Here is a 24,401-nt window from a genome sequence, read left to right as displayed (position 1 = left end):
ATTTTGAGACAGATAGAGTGTGAGCAGAGGAGGGGGAGAGAGAGAGAGAGAAAGAGAGAGAATCCCAAGCAGGCTCGATGCTATCAGTGCAGAGCCTGATGTGGGGCTCCATCTCACAAACTGTGAGATCATGACCTGAGCTGAAACCAAGAGTCAGATGCTTAACTGACTGAACCACCCAGGTGTCCCACTCCTTTAATAAGTCATTTAATCAAACTTGTCATCATGTTGAAAATTAATGTGTTATTAATGATTTCAGATGCCAACTAATTAAGTTGAAAGTATTGCTTTTTTATTTTAATTGATATTTAGTGTTTGCATACCGCTTTCAAGTCATTATGTTACAAGTGATTGGAAAGAAGATTACAATGAATGTTAAGGCAAAATATAATCAGGGTGGGTGATAGAGCTCTAAGTCCTTTACGACTTTAGAAGGCAGGGTTCATGTTTTAGGAGTGATGAGTACAGCATTACTAGTAAAATTCAGTGAAGTCTTGTTGGGATTTGGGGAGTGGTTTGGGTAGAGAGAAAAAGGCTTTTGGTAGAAGTGATTAAATGAAGCTGGTTGTGCAAGTCCTACAGGAGAACTATGGAAGAATCATTCTGCCTAAGGACCAGAATGGCCCTGTTGAAGGCAGAACATTAAGGTAGGGAATTTGGAGTTGGCTGTATTTGCCATAACAACGCAGGGTATATTATTAAAAGGCTTAATGGGATGAAAGTTACCTAATAGAAAGATGAAGTTGGTCAGTATTGTTACATAAGGTGAATTGGTGAGAAGAATAGAATATTATCAAAGAGAGTAGTTGGAAATCTATATAATTAAGAGATAAAAGCTTACAGAAAAAGAATAGTAGCAATAGAAAGTAGAAAGAATAGAAGCTGAGATGGAAGAAGATTATGGGTATAAAAGCCATGAAGAAAGAGCTTGGAGAGGCAAGGAAGATGGAGTCCCAGATAACCCAGTATGGGTTACAGAAGACCTCGAAGAAGGTGTTGACATCTTTTAATGTGAAAGTGAGGGAAGTAGGTTGGGGGAGAGAAAGAAGTTGAACTGTCATGAAGTCTTAAAGTCCCAACTCATCCCATAGGTAGTTCTAGAACTGGGATAGTCCTTTGAGTTGTCCAGAATTGAGACAAGGCTGAGCTGTCGTACCTGTACATCTTCCAGCCACTGAATGTGAACTAAGAATGTGGCAGGGCCCCACTGTCTTCAGCCTGGATCAGTTCTGCACGTGGGAACTTTTAGCCTCCAGAACTCATAGTAGCTGGAGGATGAATGCTTTAGTTGTGAAGGGGGCAGATCTCGATCCTGTACCACAGCATCTTCTAGAAAAAGGGGCAAGGGGCAGTTCAGTTTGCAAGGAATATGTTAAATTTGGTTTTAGCAATTTTGCATTTGGGATTATGGCAAGATAATTAGTTGGAAACGCTTGTTAGATGTGTAGGGAACTATATTGTAATGATACCATTTTGCATTTACAAAGCTTTTTCTCTTGATCTTCTAGGCCTTAACAGTTCATGACAATTTGGCTATAAAAATTTGCAATGAGATCTTAACATGTCCATGTTCACCAGAAATTCGGGTCTATACGAAAGCCTTGAGTTCTTTAGAACTCAGTAGCAATCTTGCTCAAGATCTTTTGTTTCTGTTGAATGAGATGCTGGAGGTAAAGTAGTTTCTAATTACTCTTAACGTGCATAAATTTTTTTTTATCAAAGTAGACTTTATGTGCTTGTATTAAATTATACATATGTTGGCAAACTGTGTCTGCTCATTTGAAGTAAATGTTTCCTTCATAAATTTAATAGAATTAAAAAAAAATTTTTTTAATGGTTATTTTTGAGAGAGAGAAGGAGAGGGAGGGAGTGTGAGCTGGGGGAGGGGCAGAGAGAGAGGGAGACACAGAATCTGAAGCAGGCCCCAGGCTCCAAGCTGTCTGCAAGGAGCGTGCCATAGGACTCGAACCAGGAACTGTGAGATCATGACCTGAGCCAAAGTCAGACGCTTAACTGACTGAGCCACCCAGGCGTCCCTAACATGTTTTTAAACTACTTAATAACAGTATGTAGCTTTTTGAGAGATTAGGAAATGCTGTATTAAAAAAAGTGTTAATAATGTTTTCTATTATAGGAAGTAAAAGATAGGACATGTCTGAGAGCTCTGGAGAAAATCAAGATTCAGTTAGAAAAAGGAAATAAAGAGTATGGTGACCAAGTGGTAGCAGCACAGGATGCCAACATGAATATGACTGGTTTTCAAATTGAAGATGGTAATAACATACTAACCTGTGTATTTATATTCTCTCCTTTTCATCTTTACTGGAGCACATTTTTTCTCCTCTAACATGTGGTTCGATTTCAGAAATGAAAGAAAAAATTTTCTAATTCCCCTGGAAGACAAATTACTGATGTGTTTATTCTACTTCGTTTTTTTAATGTGTACATTTTTCACCACGTGACTGCGTACTATCTTAGGGGTTTTGTTTGCTTACTTTACAGTATTCACATTTTTTTTGAAACTGGTTTATGATACTTTTCATTTTCAGTAGCTGTTAATTGTACTGGTTGTCATTTCTGTTTTATGAAAAATTGATTTGGAAAGACCATTTAAAGTAATTAATGAAGCTTTTTAAGATTTACATTGTTGTATTATTTCCTTTACTAGAAAATCGTAAAGAAGCATATAGAACCCCTCTCAAGGATGTAAAAGCAACTGGAGCATCAAAATCCACTCAGCAGAAGACTAACAGAGGTAGTGTATGGATTGAGTATAATAAAACTTTGCAATTTTGTTTTCCAATGAAATAACTCATTTTGCAAGTTTCCTTATTGATAAAGATTTTTAAATGTCTCAGATATCCTTATTTTCAGTTCTTTCAGTGGATATTAGGTTTTGTTCCATGTCTGAAAGATTATATCAGTGTTGCTCCAAGTGCTTTTGACTGAAAGAGATAGGATGCAGTGTATCATATTGTAAAGGACTATTTGGGTTAAATTAAAATTTTTTTTATCAAATGATCATTGATGATTTTATGTTAGCAGTTGTTTGTATTCTATCCTTATATGTTAAGTAGTTTTGTCCTTTTTTCCCTATAGGGCTTCTGTTTTCCTTTTTCCCATTTTATTTCATAATTTCTCAACATAATTTATTTCCCAAGGAATATCCAACAATAGGGGCTTTGTTGGAATAAAGTAAATGTTGACTATCAAGGGATCACTTGGAAAAATCTGAAATTCAAGATCTTTTTATTATTTTATTATTATTACAAAAGCAGTTCATGCTTATTACAGAAGAATCAGAAAATACATGCAGCAAACTAATATAAAGAACACTAATAATCCCACCCATGAACCAACCATTATTTGAATTCTTAAAAAAAAAAAAAAAAACAATTTTGAGACCCTTTCCTATGCAGATTTAATTTTTTTTCTAAATGGAATCTGGCCATAATATTTTTGTAGCCAATCAGTTATTTAAATGCTTATTGTTGGGTGTTGTTCCAAAGTAGTCCCATATTGTTGGATGTTTTCTCGGGGCTAGCTGTATTATAAGCAAATATGTAAGGTTTTGGAGAAAAACATGAATAAATAGGGTGTATAAATTTCAACCAAATATTCATACTGAGTGATCAGATTCTTATCAGAATTGAGGAGCATCACAGGCTAATAAGCTTTGTCTTCTTAACCTTATAAATTTCTAGCAAGTGGAATTTTTGCAATCTTCAGCGTATTGTTAAAAGGTCTAGTTTTTACACTGAAAAATGTTTTAGAACACGTATTTGAATTGGCCATGTATACGTCTGAATATTTTACAAGCCACTAAATTCTCTTTCTTTCGGACCTGTTATGGGCTTAAGCCTTTCTGGGCTTACCCTACTTTTCTAATCTTAATATTCATGTTTCTCCATATGTCTTAGGCTATAGCCGTAATAGAAGTACTTCTGTTTATATAGCTTATTTTTCACATTCTTCTTTCTCTCAAATATATTTAAAATTTGCCTCCTTATAATATGATTTCCATATTTTCCCTTGCCTATTATCCAAGCTTACCAAAAAAATGAATAAATGGCTGGAATCTAGGAGGAAATGTGTTGTAGAGGGAAAAGAAAGGATTTGAGTAGCCCAGAAATGGTAATAAATTTTAATAATGAATTATATATTTTCTTTAAGGACAGAGAAAAGTGACAGCTTCAGCTAGGATGAACAGGAGACACCATACTGCTCAGGTTGACTCTGAAAGGTATGCCACACACATCTAGAAAATGTAGAGGCCTTTTTTTTTTTTTTGTCTAGAAAAAGAAAAAAAATGTAGTTTCCTTCCACTGTGAAAAGCTCAGTGTGTAACACAATACTCAGTGGAAACTGTAAATAGCGAGGTCTTGGAGATATATATCTCAAATCTCAAATTCCATTATCAAGGGCATTTGACCTCCCATGGCTGTGTGCTTTTCCTACTGGGATGGCTCCTAGTCCTAGGTGGTCATCTTTAATACATCCTTTCAATTTATATTTCCATGTATAGTTCTGATTATGTGATTGGATGTATGACTCCTCTGATACTGAATTAGCAAACTCTTAGGATTTAGATTTGGGTTCTTGACATAGCAGGATTATTCTATCATTGTAAATTGCATATATTTGTGGTATAGTGTTTACTTTTAGATTCTGCAAATTAAGCCACTGTTGGAAGCTGAAAGTTCTCTTGAATTCATCTATTCATTGGTAAAACTGTAATGTGTATACTGTTAGTATAGAACTTTAGGTTAAATTTTGACTAAATTTAAAATGTTTTCAGGAAACTTGCTATTTCCAGAGTGTTTTAAGAATTTATTGCCTGAATTCAGAGAACTTAAATTTTTTTTTCACTTTGTGTTGTCCTCCAGAATTCTTTTGGGCAGTTGTTCCTGTTTAATCACACGCTTCATTACAAAATTTGGTTTTTTCTTTATAACACAAGGTTCTATATAGATATAAAAAGCAATTACCTAGGTTTCCCATGATTTACTAGGCAGGATAGCCAGTTAGTCTTTTTGGCTTTAGTTTTAAACCTAGTGAAATCAGGATATCAATTACACACTGATAAAATGACAGAAGCAAAGAGTTTTATTGATAAATAAACTTGAGGGTTTAAAGCTTGTATTTAAATTGGTGTATTTTCAACATCTATTTAGTGACCCTGAAGTTCCAGAGCCAGAATCAGAAATGAAGAGGAGATTACCAAGACGAGCCAAAACAGCAGCACTAGAAAAAAGTAAAGTTAACCTTGCACAGTTTCTCAATGAAGATACAAGTTAGGAGAAGAGATGATGGAGGTGAAGTCCTTTTGACCATGTCCTTTAAAATTATGTTCAGTTCTCTGCTCTAATACAGTTACTCTTGTATCAAAATTAGAAAATGCCTCATGTAGCAATTTGTGCTGTGCGACTCATTACTTTGCCTGTACTGAAGCATCAGGACAGCGCCTGTCAGTGTGCTCCACGGACACCTGCATCAGTCACGTGGATTTAATCAGGATCTAAGGTGGGCCTAGGAACCTGCTGCTTCAGTAGGTTTCCAGGGGATGCTTATGAACTCTCATGTTTAGTATGGCATTATGGACAGCTTTTCAGTGTAACTAGCTAGTAGCTTGCATTTAGGAAGCTTTGATTTAGGTGGGGCCCATGCAACATCAATGAAAACACTTCAGAACACATTAAAAAGGGACATCTCAAGGGCAAATGAAGTACCACAAACTGGCTAGAAAGGAGCTTACCTTAAGGGAGGAACAGTACAATGAACTTAAAGTACCCAGCATCTAAGTCAAAGTTATTTTAATAATTTTGTTTTGTGATTCCTACACTAAAAATATTTTGGTAATGCTACCTGAATGGGAAATTTCTCTTCTTAAAATATTTGTATCTGAGAGCCCTCGTTTGCTTATGGTTGTGATGGTGTTTCTTGGGTTAGGGAGATGTTCACATATATGTATATGTATATATAAGTAATCCCTATACCCAGTGTGGGGCTTGAACTCATGACCCCAAAATCAAGAGTCACCTGCTCTACCGACTGAGCCAACTGGGTGCCCACCCCCCCACCCCCTTACACATATTAATGCTGGAGTTGCTTTCTGTGTTTTTGGCATAACAAAATAATATTGTGGATAATAAAAGAGAATGCTAGTGAGAAAAGTGTGACAGGAAATCCTTTACATACTAGTTTATGAGCACTTGTCCTGTCACTGTCCATTTCACTTTTCTTCTCAAACTGGCACTTGCCTGACTTGGGGAACTTCTAGCGTGTGAACTGAGCCCTGTTTCCTGCTGCAACACCCAGCAAAATGCATGTTCTTCTCTCTCTGGTAATTACCTTTTCTCTTTATTATCCAGAACAGAAATGTCCTAACAAACATTGGATCTGTACTAATAATGATTGTGCTTTTTAAGGTTTATTCACTAGAGGCCATTTTTTTTTAAGGTGATGTAAGAGCTAAATTAAGATCGTTGTGCTTTTTAGAACCAAATTGCTATATTACATACATATATGTGCTTTATAAAACTCAGAAATATAAAAGGAGTCTGAAAGTTACAAAGTAAGAGTGCTTATTAAGCAAAAGGAAAAGGCAGATATGGTGGTGATATAAAACAATAAAAAATAGATGATTGTTTTTCATTCTGTTGGCTCTGTGTCTTTCTGTGCTTCAAATTCCTTATGTAAGTCTTCTTTTGTTAAATCCCTGTCACTTTAAAAATAATTTTTGTGGGTGGGGTAAAGGGAGAAATAAGGACATAAAGTGTACACAGAATGTGCTATAAGGAAAAGTCTTTAGAAACACCATAAACTAAATCCCATTTACCCTACAGCCGGGCTATCCAAAGGGAAGGAGCCATGTTCTTACATACTTACACGGACCACCATACCAAAGCTTTTTTCCTCTGGCATGGGGAAAAATAAATGTAAGCACCAAACCTTTAGGATTCTTACTATTCAAGTTTTAGACACAATCACATAAGCCACTGCTGAAGCTATGCTTTTGCACAATTATAGTTAAAGGTAAGGAATATTATCCTGATTTTAAAAGACATTTTACACTTAAATGGCTAAAATACAGTAAAATCAATAGATGTAAATCCATTTACCATTTTTCATTCAAAACTGGTAACTTACACCAAATAGTATTCTTGTCTGTAAGAGGCACAGCTTTGCTAACGAGTAAACATGCAATTGTGCCATTCATCTTACAGCCCACAGATTTTATAGGTTTAAAAGTACTAGAGAAAGAACTGATCAGCTCAAATTCTCCTATGAATGGAAACATGCTACTTGATAAACTATGATCAACTTTTCTATACATATATAACTCTGAAGGAGATAATATACTTCTAAGAGATACCTTTGCCTTTTACCAGTTTGCTTCGAGGTAGTTGGTATCCACCTATTATATCCTGGGTCAGGTCATCATCACAACTCTTTACAATACTAGCCTTCTAAATCACATAATGCGTTATATATTAAAACTTTGTGCACAGAAATAAAACCGGGAACAATTATGTATTTAAACTTAGGGCATAAAAAATTCACAAAATACCATTAAAAAGAGAAACATCAAAATCCATCTGTACTGCAAAATTCCACAATGGTCCGGTGTAAAACGTAAAAAAACATACAGGGAATATAATCAAAATGATTAATGCTAATGATTTAATATAAAGACATCACAGGACTAGAAATATTTCAAGATCAATTGATAAATGCAGAAGGAATACTGATGTACAAAATGAGGATAGTGCAAGAAGAACTGTAATCTATTTCTCTTCACTTTTGAGATTTTGGTTATGAACTGTACAGCTCGCTAGAGATGCTGCTGTCAAATTCAGATTCCATTCAATGGGACGATTAAGGCACATCTTAATGGGGCTCAAAGGGCAACTTGCTGTATTCCCATCGGACAAATTCAGTTTCTCATCAGTTTTCATTTGTAGCATGCTGGAAAAAAAAAGTGTAAAGCATTTTAGTTCTTTAATTTCAAATAAATTACCAACCTTGTAAAAGAAATTCAATCATCTTATTGTTTGGACCTCCAGACATTAGAATTAGGGCATTTTATTCTGAAAGTACAGAGTTTTGTTGTGTTCCTTACCTCTGGCCTCCTTACTGAATTGAATACTTTACCTATGTTAGCCAGGTATTTAAAAGGTCACCCAGATAGCACTGGAAAAAAACCACTGCATATGTGGATTCCATCAGCATACTCTGGACATTTCACGTACTGAACTTGGTAGGATTCAGCCCTTTTCATTTGTCCTTTAACTTACCAGGATCAGAGCCACTTTGAGACAAGAAGGAATTAACCTTTGAAAGCCTACTGTGTTCTAGAGACACTCGCATGGATTATCTCATAAATTTCATAGCAAACCAAGCAATGTTGGTATACTTCTCATGATAAATGATAAAAGTGAGTCTCAGACTCAAGTACAGATACGCCTCAAGTTACAGTCACCAAATTGGTATAGTCCTCTTTCCCTTATTCTTGTCTACTGGCTCTCTAAAGAGAATCTTTAGAAACATAGAAACTTGAGAGTCCAAAGGGTAGCTAGTCCACATATAATGGACATGTAAACCCACATCTTAAAAATAATATTGATAGCCCATTCACGTTTTCAGATGTAGATCCTCATGTTTATAAACTATTTCATAGCTTGTTATACATTAGCTATTAGTTGGACTACATCATTCCCAAGCTTTCTCCAACCACAGGTCCATGATTCTTCCTATTAGTAAAGAGGAAACTGCTGTGCAGTATTTAAGTGACTTGTTTTAAGTGGCAGCCACTGCCAGACATCAATGACTTTTTCCTGATTTCCCCTTGCAACCTCAACAACCTACTCATTTGCCCTTCAGTAAACCAGAGAGATTTAACCTGTTATATTTTAAGTTGTCATGTTGCCACTGAGCTCTCTTCAGGCAAATGGACTCCCAGTTCCACCAAATAACATAGTTTCAAGTTTATAGGTAGGAAACAGAATGACAAACTACAAGTAGCCTAAAAGGTTACTCATCATATAGAAAATCACTTTAAAAAAACCAAAAGAACATAGAGGTGAATAAATAAGAATGTACTTAAATCATGGCCTGATATATGACAAAGAGATCCAAAAACAACAATACTCTCATTCATAGCAGAAATCCTGACTGGTTTTTGAAAACATTTGCACTGGTAACTATTAGACTGATAGCCTCATGGACCTCAAGATATTTTTGTTTTTCAAGGCAGCAAAGCTCAGATAAAGCAGTAATGTTTTTCCATCTTACAAGGACTGCCAGTCTTCATATTTGTAGTATGTGTATGTATGCCTCCGAGAAACTCTAGGGCAAGGTATAAAAATACAATTATATTAAGACAGCTTGGTAGATAAGTATATCAAGTATCAATGCCAGAAGAAGAAAATGATGGCACAAAGCAACAAATCATGGTGACAAAAACAATTTTTGCTCTTTGCTATTCATCAGAATACTTTAATAACTACATTATTGTTCTTTTTAATACTTTTAACATTAATTTACTTTTCTAGAGCGTATACTCGAAATTTGGGTACACGAATTCCAGGAGTACACAAAAGTATACACATCATGGGAAGAAAATACCAGTTCAAGCACTATACGTTAGTACCAATAGATAGACTGACATACTTAATTCATAAATACCCACTTAAAACTAGGTGGTGTGAAGAAAAAAAAAAAAAAAAAAAAAAGGTGGAGTGCAGGGGCGCCTGGGTGGCTCAGTCGGTTAAGCGTCCAACTTCGGCTCAGGTCATGATCTCAGGTTGTGAGTTTCAGCCCGTGTCAGGCTCCGTGCTGACAGCTCTGAGCCTGGAGCCTGCTTCGGATTCTGTGTCTCCCTCTCTCTCTCTGCCCTGCCCTCCACTCAAGCTCTCTCTCAAAAGTAAATAAACATTAAAAAAAAGAAAAGTGGTGTGCAAACTTTAGGCACTACCTATCTACAGAGTACTGAGTAGAAGAACATAGCTATCTTCAAGGGCCAGAAACAGAGGCATTAGAATAATAAGAGCTAGAAGGGACCTTTCTAGATAACTCATTTTTAAAATGGGGAAACTAAGGTATAGGAAAATAGAAAAATAAACTGCTCTTTTTTGGAGTGTTCTAACCAGATGCATTCAGACTAATATAAGACCTGCATCTTCAGTTATAACCAAAGCACTTTTCAATTCTATCTTCTATACCAAATTATTCTGCATTGAGTATCCACTAGAAAGCACTTGTGAGGTACAAAGATGGGGAGGTGGACACAGCGCATGCTTTCAGAGAATTTGCAACCTAGAGGAATTTTTTAACAAATATTCCTTTATATTTGTAAGATAAAAAATTGGACTTGTTAGGTTTAATGTCAGGAGGTTATGGGACAATCATATACATTTGTACCAAGTGAAAGATTAATACATGTTCCTCAACTTTTTCTTTTTTAAAATAATCTCTACACCCAATGTGGGGCTTGAACTCATGACCCTGAGGTCGAGTCACATGCTCTACTGACTGAGCCAGCCAGGTGCCCCTCTAATTTTCTTGATGTACTTTTTAAGCTTTTTTTCTTTAGGTTTTGAACAGGAAAATCGAATATTCTTGTATATCTATGTATTCAACTGTATCTATGGGGTTGATGTCTAGGAGTAGGATAAACTGAGTCAAAGGTGCTTTAAAGATTTTGGATAGAGATTACCAAATTATCCTTTGTAGACAACATGCCATTTACACTCTGACCAACAATGTATGAAAATGTCTTTCTTCCCTCATTTTCTTATCAATAATGTATAATAAAAGTTATGGATCTTTGTAAAAAAAAACTAGGTTAAAAATGGTATGCCGTTGTTTAATTTGCACTTCTCTTATGAGGAAGGTTTGGCTTATTTTCATATTTAGAAGCCACTTGTTTTTCCTTCTCTGTGTTCTTTGCCCATTGAGATGATCTATTTTGCTATTTAGTTAAGATCAGTGTGATTTACACTCCCACTTCCCTCCCCATCCTGCCTTGTTCATTAGTTGTTTATATCTGCTTATGGTGGTTTTGTCATGCATCCATTCTAAATTTTAGATCATCAGATTTATCAGTCTTATTTCATGGCTTCTCTGTCTTACATATATGGTTCAAAATTCGAAGCAGCAGCATTTAAATCATCGTATCGAGTGGCTTTATATATCCACATCCGGGATTCTATTGAAAGCTTAGCAATGGTGTAGTGTATTCAGCGGTACTCTTGCAAGTAAAGAACTGGGAAAAGGAACATAAAGACCTGGGTTCCAATTCTGGGAATATTAATAATCAGCCTTATGATGTTGGACAAGTAACAGCTTCATTCAGTCTCCTTTTCCTCATGTTAAAAAAAAAAAAAATAAACATCTTCCTACTTACCTTTACATTTCTGATGATCTAATGAATACCATTTAACATGATTTAAAAATCATATGGAGCTATAGACAAATGCAAAGGTTTAGTTTAACACCGTATTTTGGTGAATGGGGGACAAAACTGGAAGAGATATACTCACCCTAAGTAAGGCTTCTATCAAACTAGCAATCTAGACAGATGGTAGGTGAGGAGGGAATGAGGACAAAGAAGGGGCACCTGAAATGATCATCTAGACATCTAAGCCTATTTTCAATACTTGGGTAATTTCATCCACCCTAGATAGAGCCTCTCTCCAGCATCTGAATGGAGGTTTATAAGAGTATGTGCATTTGGCAAGTATAAAAGATGAAAATCTCTGGTGGGTCATGGAAATCCAAACAGTCATAATGTGTGATTTAAATTAATGATTACTGGGGTGCCTGGGTGGCTCAGTCAGTTGAGCATCTGACTCTTGATTTCAGCTCAGGTCATGATCGCAGTTTGTGAGATGAGCCTCATGTTGGGCTCTGCACTGGGTGCGGAGCCTGCTTGGGATTCTCCCTCTCAGCCCCTCCCCCAGCTCGTGCTTGCGCTCTCTCCCTTTCTCTCAAAATAAACATGTAAATTAATGATTACTGATAATTCTAACAAAAATAATTTTTAACATATATCTAGCTCTAATAACTCAAACTTGTTTTACTTATTACTAGAGATATGGGATAGTTCATCTGTCATACACACAATAAATCTTAATGTGAACTAGCCAAATCACAGGAAACAAATTTTAGTGTGATCAGGACAGGTCTGAAAATATCATTTCTAGAGCAGTTGCTACATGCCAGGCACTATGCTAAAAACCTCCTTGACAATATTTTATTCAGTTCTAACAACCACCATTGAGGCTCAAAGAAGTAAAATGACATATCAAAGTCACTCAACTAGTAAGTGCAAGTTCAGAGTCTAGGATGTATCCCTCTATCCTGCATACGAACTCTTGGGTTGCAATTCTGTCGTGATTCTGCCTTCATGTTAATACCCATTTATCTATTTCTTCAAATTACCTAATGCATTGTTTGGTCTATAGTTGTGTTTAGTCTACAGATTTCAGACAGAAAGACATCCTGAAGGCCTACAGCCATAACTGTATCTAGAAAGATATATTTAGAGCATCAAGTTTCCTCATATTTAACTAAATAAGGAGCTATTACATCTTTCAATTTCTCAAGGTAAAAGAAAATATGTTAGGGCATAGACATGTTTTTTGATAGCTACCAAAAGAGTATTCTTTAGGTTAAGGGTTTCAAGAAACAAGTTAATCTTTTCAAAGGGAGAAAAGTCAGCTGTATGCATGGATAAGCTGAATTCTGGTATACGATTTGGAATTAGAACAGTTACTATAATGTACATGAAACTACTGAATTTGAACTCATTTGTTTTAACTCCAAATTCTGAGTGACTGGTTTATTTCCTCTGGAAATGATGTCATCTAATGTTAAGTCAGTAAAAATTTACTGAATAGCTATTATAGCTATACCCTGAGCCTGATTCTCCTCAAATCTATCCAAATCAATAGGGTTGTTAAAGGTGCAAAACTAGATCAGAGAACCTTTATGAAGTCATCAAGTGTGTTCCCATGTTTCTGATGTAGTAAGAAGTTAGAAGAATGAAACCCTTGGTCTACTGGACTCTAACCACTACCTACCCAATATATTAAGAATATAAAATAGTGTGATGGTGTCTGTTTTCAAGGGTTTTCCAGTTTGGTAAGGAGGCAGAAGGGAGAAGTATTCATGAATTACCAAAATAAAAAGCAGTACACAGTAAATACAGAAGAGGTAACTAAAGACTAAGGGATAACAGAGAAGGGAACTTAATCTTAGCAGTGGCAAGACTGGGGAAAAGTCATTTAAAATAGGCCTAAAGGGGTAAGGATTTTAGTAAACTGGGAAGGAGGGAGGCTTTGTAGAGCCTAAGTTCTGATTCCAAATCAAATCACTCACCTGCTAAGTGTACATTTCCTAAACTCTAAGCTTCAATTTAACTGGAAAGTGAAGATAATGAGAGTACCCACCTCTTGAGGGAAATGTGATTAGTAAATGAGTTTATATAAAGCAGGTGGCATAGAGAAGGCATGTAAAATGCCTGGCTGAACACATAATAAGGACTCAATAAATGTTAATATTAGTACTACTAACAAAAAGTCAAAAGATACATGTGTGGGATAAAAGATGACAGATATGTGTATAATATGTTTCTGCAACTGTACAACCATTTAATTTAAAATCTCTGGGCTTAAAGGGGTGGGGTGAGGGATTCAAATTAAGAGCCATAGGGATCTAGCCAGTTAAACATGGTCTACCAGCAGACCATGAGGTCAAAGGTATGAGTAAATCCTTTCTTTTGCCGGCAAACTCTGTTAAGAGTTAGGTTGTACAGGGGCACCTGGGTGGCGCAGTCGGTTAAGCGTCCGACTTCAGCCAGGTCACGATCTCGCGGTCCGTGAGTTCGAGCCCCGCGTCGGGCTCTGGGCTGATGGCTCAGAGCCTGGAGCCTGTTTCCGATTCTGTGTCTCCCTCTCTCTCTGCCCCTCCCCCGTTCATGCTCTGTCTCTCTCTGTCCCAAAAATAAATAAACGTTGAAAAAAAAAAAAAATTAAAAAAAAAAAAAAGAGTTAGGTTGTACAGATTTTTTGTTTTTAAAGACTTAATTTATCTCAAGAGTAAAATTTATTTTTGGTAGAATACTGAAGTATTTAAAGGCCTTGGCAGATTGTTAAGTGATAGATTTTAAGTCAGACATTTTTTCTGACTTGCTTTTGATTATTTGATGTAGTTATGTGGAGGAACAGAAGAACCTGGCGGTTAAGAGTAAGACTTTGAAGTCTCATATTCTTGAATTAGAATCCTAGATTTGCAATTTACTCCAACCAATTTTAGGAGAATTACTTTAATATAAAGATTAGCATATTATGTGCTTAACTAGTAAGGGTTATCGTGATTATTAGAGCAAATCATAATTGGGGATTCACAAGAAAACATCTAGAATAAAAAGAATAGTTTCTCCTGATAAAGAGATCTACCTGAATTTTTATTTGAAGGAATAGAATGAAAGAATACAATGAGGGAAATTATAGTCAGAGCAAAGGCACAAAACCAATTCTCTTCAGAAATCAATGAACATTTTGCACTGCTGTGTGATTTAGAAGTGATCAATGGCCATGTAAGGACAAAACATTTACCTGAATTTCTTAATTAACTTGTATATTAGATTAGTATAACACAGCTGTGCCTAAAACAGTATCTTACATATAACAGGTATTCAGATATTCAATAAATACACAAATGTGATTTACATATTCATAAAAAATAAAATGGGAAATTTTAGTACTAAATTAATGTGATATTAAAAGCAATTAGCAGTTATTAATCTAAAATAATGCCAACCAACTAATTGTGAAAGGTTGCTGAGCCTGACATGACTTAGAATGATTTTGGACCCTGTTCACATCTGCCTTCTGAGGAACTTAACAATGATTATAATCAATGATCCTTTTTTTTTCTTTTTTTTTTTTTTTTTAATATACCATCTGTGGCAGATTAATTGCATTCACAGCCCAAATTCTTCACCCATGCCTATACTCACTCTTTATCACTTTGCAATGTCCTCTCATTCTGGCCTCACCCATGTGACTTGCTTGGGCCGATAAGATGTTAGTTAACAAGTATGAACTGTAAACTGGTGGAGGCATGCAAGCTGAAGCATGAGAAACTACTTGGTCACTTATGCTCCCTCGTATACCTCTGCTTTTGCCAGGAGAGCACTGCCTGGTCTGGCCTGCAGAATGCGTGGGAGGTATGGCGCAGGGCTAAGGTGTCACACCTGGTAGCCAGCTTGTACAAAGGCATGTGAGGGAGCCTGGCCCAAATCAAAAGAACCTCTTAGCCTTATTTGCCAGTCCCAGATATAGGAGTGCAGTAGGTGCTCATTTACTTTCAGGCAGTAAGTTTTCGGGTGGTTTGTAATACAGCATTGTTGTAGCAATAGATAATGATTAAACAAGTGCAAGGTCTCTCATTCCTTAAAAAACAAAACTTCACTCAATCTTTTATTTTCTTCATGTTTAGAGCTAGATTACTTTAATGAATTATCCTATACTTGATATCACCATTTTCTTATCTCCTATTCTTAACATACTCCAGTCTGGCTTCCAGGCCCTTTCATTCCACAAAAACACCTACTAAAGTCACTAATGAATTGATAAAGCTAATGAATGATCCTTAATTTTTCAACTATTTTGCCTTCCTAACAACATTCAACACTAATGGCCATTTCCTCTGCTACAGACTGAACCGTGTACCCCCCAGATTCATATGTTGAAGCCCTAACCCCCTATATTAAGAAATACAGGGCCTTTAGGAGGTAACTAAGGTAAAATGAGGTCACAATCTGAGTCCTAATTTGATAGGTTTGTTGTCTCCATAAAAGGAGAAGAAGACACCAGAGAATAGGAAGGTAGCTATGTGCAAACCAGCAAGAGACCCCTCACCAGAAACTGAACCCTCCAGACTTTGATCTTGGACTTTCTAGCCTCCAGAACTGTGAGAAAACAAATCTCTGTTTTAAGCCATGCAGTCTATGGTATTTTGTTATGGCAGCCTGAGAAGAGTAAACCTCTTTCTTGAAACTCATTTTTCTTGGATTTTGATACAAAACACAATACTGGCTTCCTTTTTCCTCTTCCTTTTACTCCAAGTCATCCTATTCTTGGATGGCTTAGAATTTCTTAAGGCCAAGTCCCAGGCTTCCTTTTCTTCTTCTATAATCTCTGTTTAGGGGTTCTCATCCATACTCAGTTTCAGTTATCAAAGATCTCGCAGACATCTCAACTCATCCCACAGTTCACTCATTACTTCTTCAGAAAGGATTTCCCTGTGTACTCAACCTAAAGTAACTACTCCTAGAAAACTCTTTATACCATCTAATTTCATTGACACAGAACTTAAACTGCTTATGTTTTTCCTCCCTCCAGTTAAAATACAAGTTTGATGAGAGTACAACATATTGGTCTTGTTCAACATATTATTTCCAGCACCTTGCATATAGAAACTGGATAAATATCTGTCAAAAGAATAAATCTAGACTTCTGCTTCTGGCCATGATGAAGTAACAGGAACAAAAATATATGAAATATTTTTAAGACCATGGATGAAAGAAAGTACAGGATGACAGTGACCCCTGAAAGAAGGGAACGAAGGAGGTAAGTCATAACACTTGCTCTGGCTTACTGCCTGAATAGTTTCCAGGCTGCAGTATAGGAAGAGGAATCCAAAGGAAGCTTGGAAGCCTTCCTGAGATGAGAGGACAAAGTTTGGAGGTGAGGGAGACCAAGGCAACTAGAGTCTGTGGGGCAGATAACAGGAGACAGAGCTGCACTGACAGTGCCAGAGAGCAACATTGGTTTCCCTGGAATTTGTAGATAAATACTGATCAGTGCATGAATGTTTCCCAAGGCTGTGAAAAAGACCACTGAAAAGGACCAGCTGGAAAATCCCCAGAGGCCATATAGGACTGGATAAAATTTGTGTTCCCACCAGCAAGAATGGAGAAATCTCCTAATACATACGGCATTGAATAGGTATTGGTAGTGCCTCACTAGTGGGGGTAAAATTAGCCCTAGAGTAGGATTTCTCAACCTCAGCACTACTGACATTTGGGGCTGAGTGATTCTTTTTTGTGGGGAGCTGTCTTACTATGCACTGTAGAATGTTTAGCAGAATCACCGGCCTCTACCCACTAGGTGTGACAATCCAAAATGTCTCCCTATGTCACCAATTATCCCCTGTAGGACATCCCCCGGTGAGAACCACTGTCCTAGACTACAGGCTGCCTATCAATGCCCAAAAGCAAGATTTGAAAGGATAAAGATTTTTCTTAAGTTTGTGGTGTTTCAGAACAGAGCCCCAAAACATTGAAGGCACTGTAAAAACAACCCCAGCACACAATGTAAAACCGACGATGTCTAGATCCAATCCAAAATTACCAGGCATGTACAAAACAGGAAAATATCCAAAATGAGGAGAAAAATCAATCAGTAGGAACTGACAAATAATACAGATTATAAAATTAGCACACAAGGATATTCATGCAGATATTTAAAATATACTCCATTATAGTCAAGAAGCTGAGGAAAGCATGAGCATGAGGGGAAATATAGTAGATACAAAGAAGACTAAATTTAAACTTCTGGAGATGAAAATATAATTTCTGAAATGAAAATATCCTGGGTGTTATTTTTTTTTTTTTTTTTTTCAACGTTTATTTATTTTTGGGACATGAGAGACAGAGCATGAACGGGGGAGGTGCAGAGAGAGAGGGAGACACAGAATCGGAAACAGGCTCCAGGCTCCGAGCCATCAGCCCAGAGCCTGACGCGGGGCTCGAACTCACGGACCGCGAGATCGTGACCTGACTGAAGTCGGACGCTTAACCGACTGCGCCACCCAGGCGCCCCATCCTGGGTGTTATTAACAGCAGATTAGACAACCCAAAGAAATGGTTATCAAACTTAAAAACATAGAAATAGCATAATCCAAAATGAAACATAAAAAAAATGAACAAAGGGGTGCCTGGGTGGCTCAGTCGACTGAATGTCTGTCTCTTGGTTTTGGCTCAGGTCATGATCTCACGGTTTGTGAGCTTGAGCCCTGCATTAGGCTCTGTGCTGACAGTGCAGGTTGGGATTCTCTTTATCTCTCTCCCTCTCTCTGCCCTTCCTGCATGCTCTCGCTCTCAAAATAAATAAATAAACTTAAAAAAATTAACAAAAATGAGTAGGTGTCAGTGATCTATGTAACAAAATACATGTGATTGGAATCCCAAAAGGAGAGTAGAGACAAGAGGGATAGGAACATACTTGAAGAAAGTATGGCTGAAATATTTCCAAATATGATAAAAACTAAACTCCCATATCCAAGTAGTTAAAAAAAACTCCAGGTAGAAAAAACATAAAGGCAACAAAGCCAAACCCATTTATAATCAAACTGCTGATAACCAGTGATAAAATCTTACAAAGAACTAGAGGAAAAAACAATAGAGTAGCAAATATAAGAATGACAGCAGACTTCTCTTCAGAAACAATCAAACTAAATGACAGTGGAGCAACATCTTCAAAGTACTAAAAAGTATATGGTCACATTTGAATTTCATATTCAGCAAAAATATCTTTCAAAACAAAAGTGAAATGAAGACTTTTTCAGACATAAGGCAGGGCTGAGTGAATTATTAAACAGCAAACCCACACAACAAGAATTGCTAAAGGAAGTTTTCAGGCAGAAGTAAAATGACATCACATAGAAACCTGGATTTGTACAAAAGAATGAAAAGCACCAGAAATGGAAAATTCATGGAGAAAATACTTTTCCTATTTTGAAAACCTCTTTGAATAACTGTATGGAGGAAAAATAATAACAATATATTGGAAGGATTATAACATTTATGGAAGCACAACATATGACAATAATAATAGCACAAAGGCTTGGAGGGAGGAAAGGCACGTGTACTGTAAAGTTCTTAAGATTATACATGAAGTAATATAACATTATCTGAAGGTAGTTTATAGTAAGTTAATGATATATAGGGTAAACTTGACAGCAAGTACTACTTAAAAACTAAGAGATTAAATAGAATAATAAAATATATTCAACTTGTCTAAAAGAAGGCAAGAAAAGAGAAAAAGGAACTAAAAAATAGATTGGACAAACAGAAAAGAGAAAGTTGGGCTATTATCAAAAAGACAAGAAATAACAAGTATTGGTGAAGATGTGGAGAAAAGGCAAACCTGTGTACTATTAGTGGGAATGTAAATTCACATACCCAATATAGAAAAAAGTATGGATGTTCCTCAAAAAATTAAGAATAGAACTACCATATGATCCACAATTCCATTTCTGGATATTTATCCAAAAAATGAAAATAACTTGAAAAGATATATGTACTCCCCATCATGTTCATTGCAATATTATTTATAATAACCAAGATATGGAAACAACTTAAGTGTCTATCAATGGATGAATGGATAAAGAGAATCCTTTCTCTCTCTCTCTCTCTCTGTCTCTCTCTCTCTCATACACACACACACACACACACACACAAACACACACTGGAATATTATCCAAAAAGTAAGGAAATCTTGCCATTTGCAACAACATGGATGGACATTGAGGGCATTATCGTAAGTGAATTAAGTCAGAGAAAGACAAATTATCAGATGATTTCACTTATATGTAGAATCTAAAATAACAAAAACCAAAATCAACCAAGCTCGCAGATACAGAAAGCAGACTGGTGGATGCCAGAGGTGAGAGCAAAATGGGTGAAGTGAGTCAAACTTCTAGTTATAATACAAATAAGTCATGGGGATGTAATGTATACATGGTGGCTGAGTATATAATAATACTGTATTGCATATTTGAAAGTTGCTAATAGATTGTAAAAGTTTTCATCACAAGAAAAAAATTGTAACTATGGTGACAAATATTAGCTAGACTTATTTGGTGATCACTTCACAATATATACAAATATATATCATTATGTTGTACACCTGAAACTAATATGTTGTATGTCAATTATACCTCAATTAAAAAAATAAAGTTGGCTGACTCAAACAACCACATCAAAAAGTCACATGAAATGGAAAATGGTATATTAAAAGGCAGAGATTGTCAGACTGAATGAGAAAGCAAGCCTCAAGTGTATGCTGCCTCAAAGAAACTCACTTTTAATATAGACACATATAGGTTAGAAATAAAAGTGTGGGAAAAGATATACCATGTTAAAACTAGGGAAAAGTAGGATGGAATAACTATCAGACAAAAAAAGATTTCAGACCAAGGAATACTTCTAGAGATGAAGAGGTTAGTTTCATATGAAAAAGGAGTAAATACATCAAAAGTACATAAAAATTCCAAATGTATATGCACCTAATAACAGAGCTTCAAAATACATGATGCAAAACCTGATAGAACTAAAAGGATAAATAGGAAAATCTAGAATCATAGCTGCAGATTTCAAAATGTTTCTCTCAAGAATAAATATAAGTAGACTGAAACTCAGGAAGGATGTAAAAGAGTTGAACAGCACTATCAACTTGCTTAAAGGAACACTCCACCCAGCAGCAGCAGAATGAACATTATTTTCAAGAACACAGAGAACAGTTATTAAAGTAGATCTGGATAGACTCTGGACCATAAAACAAATCTCAATAAATTCAAAAGAATTAAAATCATACAAAGTATATTTTATAAGCATAGCAGAATCAAATTAGAAATCAGTAAGAGAAAGGTATCTGGAAAATCCCTAAATATTTGAAAACTGAACAATACATCTCTAAGTAATCCATGGGTTAAATAAAAAACTACAAGGGAAATTAGAAAATATTTCTAATTTAATGGAAATGAAAATACAGCAGAGCAAACTTTGTGGAATATAGCTAAAGTGGTATTTAGAGGGTAATTTATAACACAATGATCATATTAGTAAGGAATTAATCTTCTTTCCACCACAACACTCTACACTCTATACCAATGGTTCTCAAAGTGTGGTCCTTGGGTCAGCAAAATAAGCATCACTTGGGCCCCACTACATAACCTATTGAAACAGAAAGTGCTTGGAGCCTAACAATTTCTTTTTCAATAAGCCCTCCTGGTGATTCTCATGCACACTAAAGTTTGTAAAGCATTGTTTTCAAGTAGCACAGTTCTCATTAGGACCACCATGATGGTCTACGCCTTCATTCATGCCCTCTACCATTCATGTTTCACAAGGCAGTCAGATCCTTTAGGAAGGAGAATCTGATGATGTCATATACCTTCCCCATCCACTCCCAATTTCAATCTCTACTTTAAGAGCAATGGGAAGCTATTGGAAACACATAAACATGACTTATGAGAACCTACATGGTCTATCCTTCACCTACTCCTCAATCTTTACATCTGACACCATGCTCCTCCTTTCTCTTTTGACCCAAGACACACAGTCATTGTCTTACCTGCAAAGAACACCATGCTGTACTTTTTCCACATGCAACTCTTCCTGAAAGTCAGTCCTCTCCCCTCCCTGCCCAGTTGTCTGCTACTTGGCCTCGTTAATTCCTACTCACTCTTCACAGCTCAGTTCAATGGTCAATTTCCTTAGAGAAGTTTTCTCCTTATAGGGAGAAGGAATTCTTATAGTACCCAAAAAGAATTCTTTAGTACCACCTACAGTTATGAACTTGTAAGATTTGTGTAACTATTTACTCAATGTCTGCCTCTCCTAATAAACTTGAACCATGAGGACAGAACAATACCTGGTTTTGTCCCCCATTTTATCCTACATATAGCCTAGCATATTGCCTGGCACATAGGAGATATTTTTTGAAGAATAAATTAATGGGGTCTATCCAGTTTTCTCTGTTTCTATATATAGAAACAAAGTAGCAAGTAAATGAATTTTCCAGATTGCCTGGAATTGGAATGGGGGTGGGGTAGGAAAAATAAGCCAAGGTCTTGTTTAAATTAAACAAAAACAATCAAGAAAAAAACTGGCAGGATGAAACATTCAGATACCTACTCTGACTCCCCTCCCATAATTAAACAATAGGTGAATTCAATAGAGTTAGCATTATAATCACAGAATGCTCAGCTCCTCTACAAAGAAAATGTTTACTGCCTAGGAAAAATGAGGTGGGGGGGAAATGGAAGCTAGGGGAGCTGAACTAAGAATTCCAAATTCCTAAGTGAAGAAATAAAGAAGAAAACCAGGGTAGAGAAGGGGGAAAGAGAACACTTGAGGAAGGAATTTAAGGTATAAAGCACTGAAATCACTTTAACAGGTGGCAGCCACTGGTAAAGGAAGAGAGGGAAGGTGACCCTTGCACTTACCTCAGATAGACAAAGCAGGTCTGGAGGCTGCGGGGAGAGAATAAAGATTTACAAAAACAGAATAAAACTGCCACTATGGCTCCCCCAGCACCACTCTGCTGGATAAAGATAGGTCTTGTCCCATAGAGATAAAGCAAAACAAAACAACTACAAGTCAGAAATGTATTGTGCAGGAGGAGGGAGAGGATGGGGTGTTGGAAATAAACTGGATATAATAACTTTAATCTACTTTTAAAAATCCAATGACTTTTTCTAGCCACATACCAAATTCTACTGATATAAACGGGTCAGCAAACTTTTCCACCAAGGGCCACGTAATCAGCAGTTGAAGTTTTATGGGCTTTACACAATTACTCGGTTAAGCTTGTGTGGCACAAACACCAGTAGACAATATATAAGTGAATGAACATGGCAGTGTTACAATAAAACTTACTTACAAATGGGCCATGCGCCAGACTCCCTGATTTAGATAATCTTATGTTTGAAAATACTTCTATACTTCATACCAACTAGTAATAGAGATCAACCAAATTATCTTTCTTCAAATTATACTATGTTGCCAAAGTAAAAATAATTTGACTTTTTTAAAAAAAATAAGTTCCCTGAGTTCCTTTGTAGCTCTGATATCTAACACAATGCCTAACAGATCAAAAGAAAAAGTATCTAATTTGTTGAATAAACTGAATGGTTTTTCCATGAAAGATGCAGGATAATTAGTGAAGCAGAATACTGTGAAAAACTAAGTAATGGTTGACAAAGCAACAGGATATAAAATATCCAAGAAAAATTCTAAGAAAAAACATCAAGACAGGGGATTATCTAAGTCACTGTTCTATATTTTTTAATAAAGTATTACAGCAAGAGTTAGAAACTCTTCAAAACCTAAAACTCTTCTCCTTACTCAGGAAACTATATAGAGCAGTGTTTTCCAATTATGTTTCCCAAACTGCAGGATATAAAAAATTGTGATATATAAAGTGTGAAGAATGCAGTTTAACATTCAATGGGGCGCTGTGATTCAATAGGCACAGGAAAGAGAACTCAGCATTTCCCAAAGCTATTGGACCACAGAACCAGGACCACAGATTCAGGACTACTGCATCTTGGACTCTGTATCTGGAATGCTTGTGTAGCAAACTAGATTAAGGTGACAGTGAGTCATCTAGAAATGTTTATCAAAATGAAATTTAGAAAATCATCTACTCTGTGCTTCACAGTTCTTCCATTAAATGATAATTATGAAGCTGAATAATAGCACATGAAGAAATGCTAACTCTAGATTTTATGTGAAAATGTTTAGGCTATTCTGTGCCAAGGTATGCCTCAACCATACAAATCTAAAAGGACATTTTGAGTTAGGACGCAAAAAATGTGGTAAACCATTCATGACCAGGACCAGAGGAGAATGCATGCTTGGCTTCAGTTTCAGGTAGCTAAAGGAGTATACTGTTAGTTAAAAATCACCCATCAGTTATATACCTGTGTGAAAACCAGAATGCTGAATGGGAAAATGTGTATTTGGTCATTTTTGAGGACAGATGACAAAACAGGAGACGCTGACAAACTGAGCTGTTGCAGGTCATCTCAATCTAATTCAAAGTATCAATTTGAATTCTGAATTTTTACAGCAAAATTTGATGTTTTAGATGATACACTGAGTATAGCAACCTCAAGCCCACATAAGTTATTCTAGTCTGAAAATTTCCTTAAATGTGTCCAAAGTAAGCTTATTTACATCCAGATATTTGTCAATTAGGAAAGGCACATATTTACTTGGTAACTCAAAAGACACTGATATTCAAAAGTTCTTAATATTTTCAATAGCCACACTCCATTTTAGGCCATAATCACCTCAAAAATCATCTCTTACAGCTAGCCTTTCACACACCCCATTTTATCCTCCCCCCCTCAAATTTATACTGTGTGCTATTATCAGAAAAGACCCTCTAGAATTAGAATTACACTTTGATCATATAGTTTCTCATCACTATTCACAGAATGAATTCTAGGCTTGATTTCTTTGTTTACTGGTGAATCCGATTGATGCAACTGAATCAAAGGGCCCACCTTTGTCCAAGCTTACGTTCTGGCAGCTGAGA

General features: G+C 36.3%; 2 protein-coding genes across 14 annotated transcripts in view; one reads left to right on the top strand and one right to left on the bottom strand.

Moving 5' to 3' along the window:
- NCAPG (non-SMC condensin I complex subunit G) overlaps positions 1-6,654 on the top strand; it is a 45,972-nt gene extending 39,318 nt beyond the window's left edge. For all 3 annotated transcript variants that reach the window (XM_045474443.1, XM_045474442.1, XM_045474441.1), the window contains 5 exons: positions 1,509-1,670; positions 2,135-2,273; positions 2,669-2,755; positions 4,174-4,243; positions 5,175-6,654. In XM_045474443.1, the coding sequence (XP_045330399.1) occupies positions 1,509-1,670; positions 2,135-2,273; positions 2,669-2,755; positions 4,174-4,243; positions 5,175-5,298 (582 nt within the window). In that variant the 3' untranslated portion in view covers positions 5,299-6,654. The remainder of the gene's footprint in view (positions 1-1,508; positions 1,671-2,134; positions 2,274-2,668; positions 2,756-4,173; positions 4,244-5,174) is intronic.
- Positions 3,233-24,401, bottom strand: part of LCORL (ligand dependent nuclear receptor corepressor like) — a 164,661-nt gene continuing 143,492 nt past the window's right edge. For 6 of the 11 annotated variants that reach the window (XM_045474423.1, XM_045474425.1, XM_045474421.1 and 3 more), the window contains 2 exons: positions 22,303-22,329; positions 7,861-7,968 (listed from right to left, as the gene is read on the bottom strand). In XM_045474423.1, coding sequence (XP_045330379.1) covers positions 22,304-22,329 — 26 coding nt within the window. In that variant the 3' untranslated portion in view covers positions 7,861-7,968; position 22,303. Of the gene's footprint in view, positions 7,969-22,302; positions 22,330-24,401 lie in introns of all 11 variants that reach the window. The other 5 variants (XM_045474424.1, XM_045474430.1, XM_045474434.1 and 2 more) reach the window with 2 other exon arrangements.

The sequence above is a fragment of the Leopardus geoffroyi genome, chromosome B1 (assembly GCF_018350155.1).
Source record: "Leopardus geoffroyi isolate Oge1 chromosome B1, O.geoffroyi_Oge1_pat1.0, whole genome shotgun sequence".
NCBI lineage: Eukaryota > Metazoa > Chordata > Mammalia > Carnivora > Felidae > Leopardus > Leopardus geoffroyi.
The sequence above is the reverse complement of the archived record's forward strand: the minus strand, read 5'-3'. Positions and strand labels throughout refer to the sequence as shown.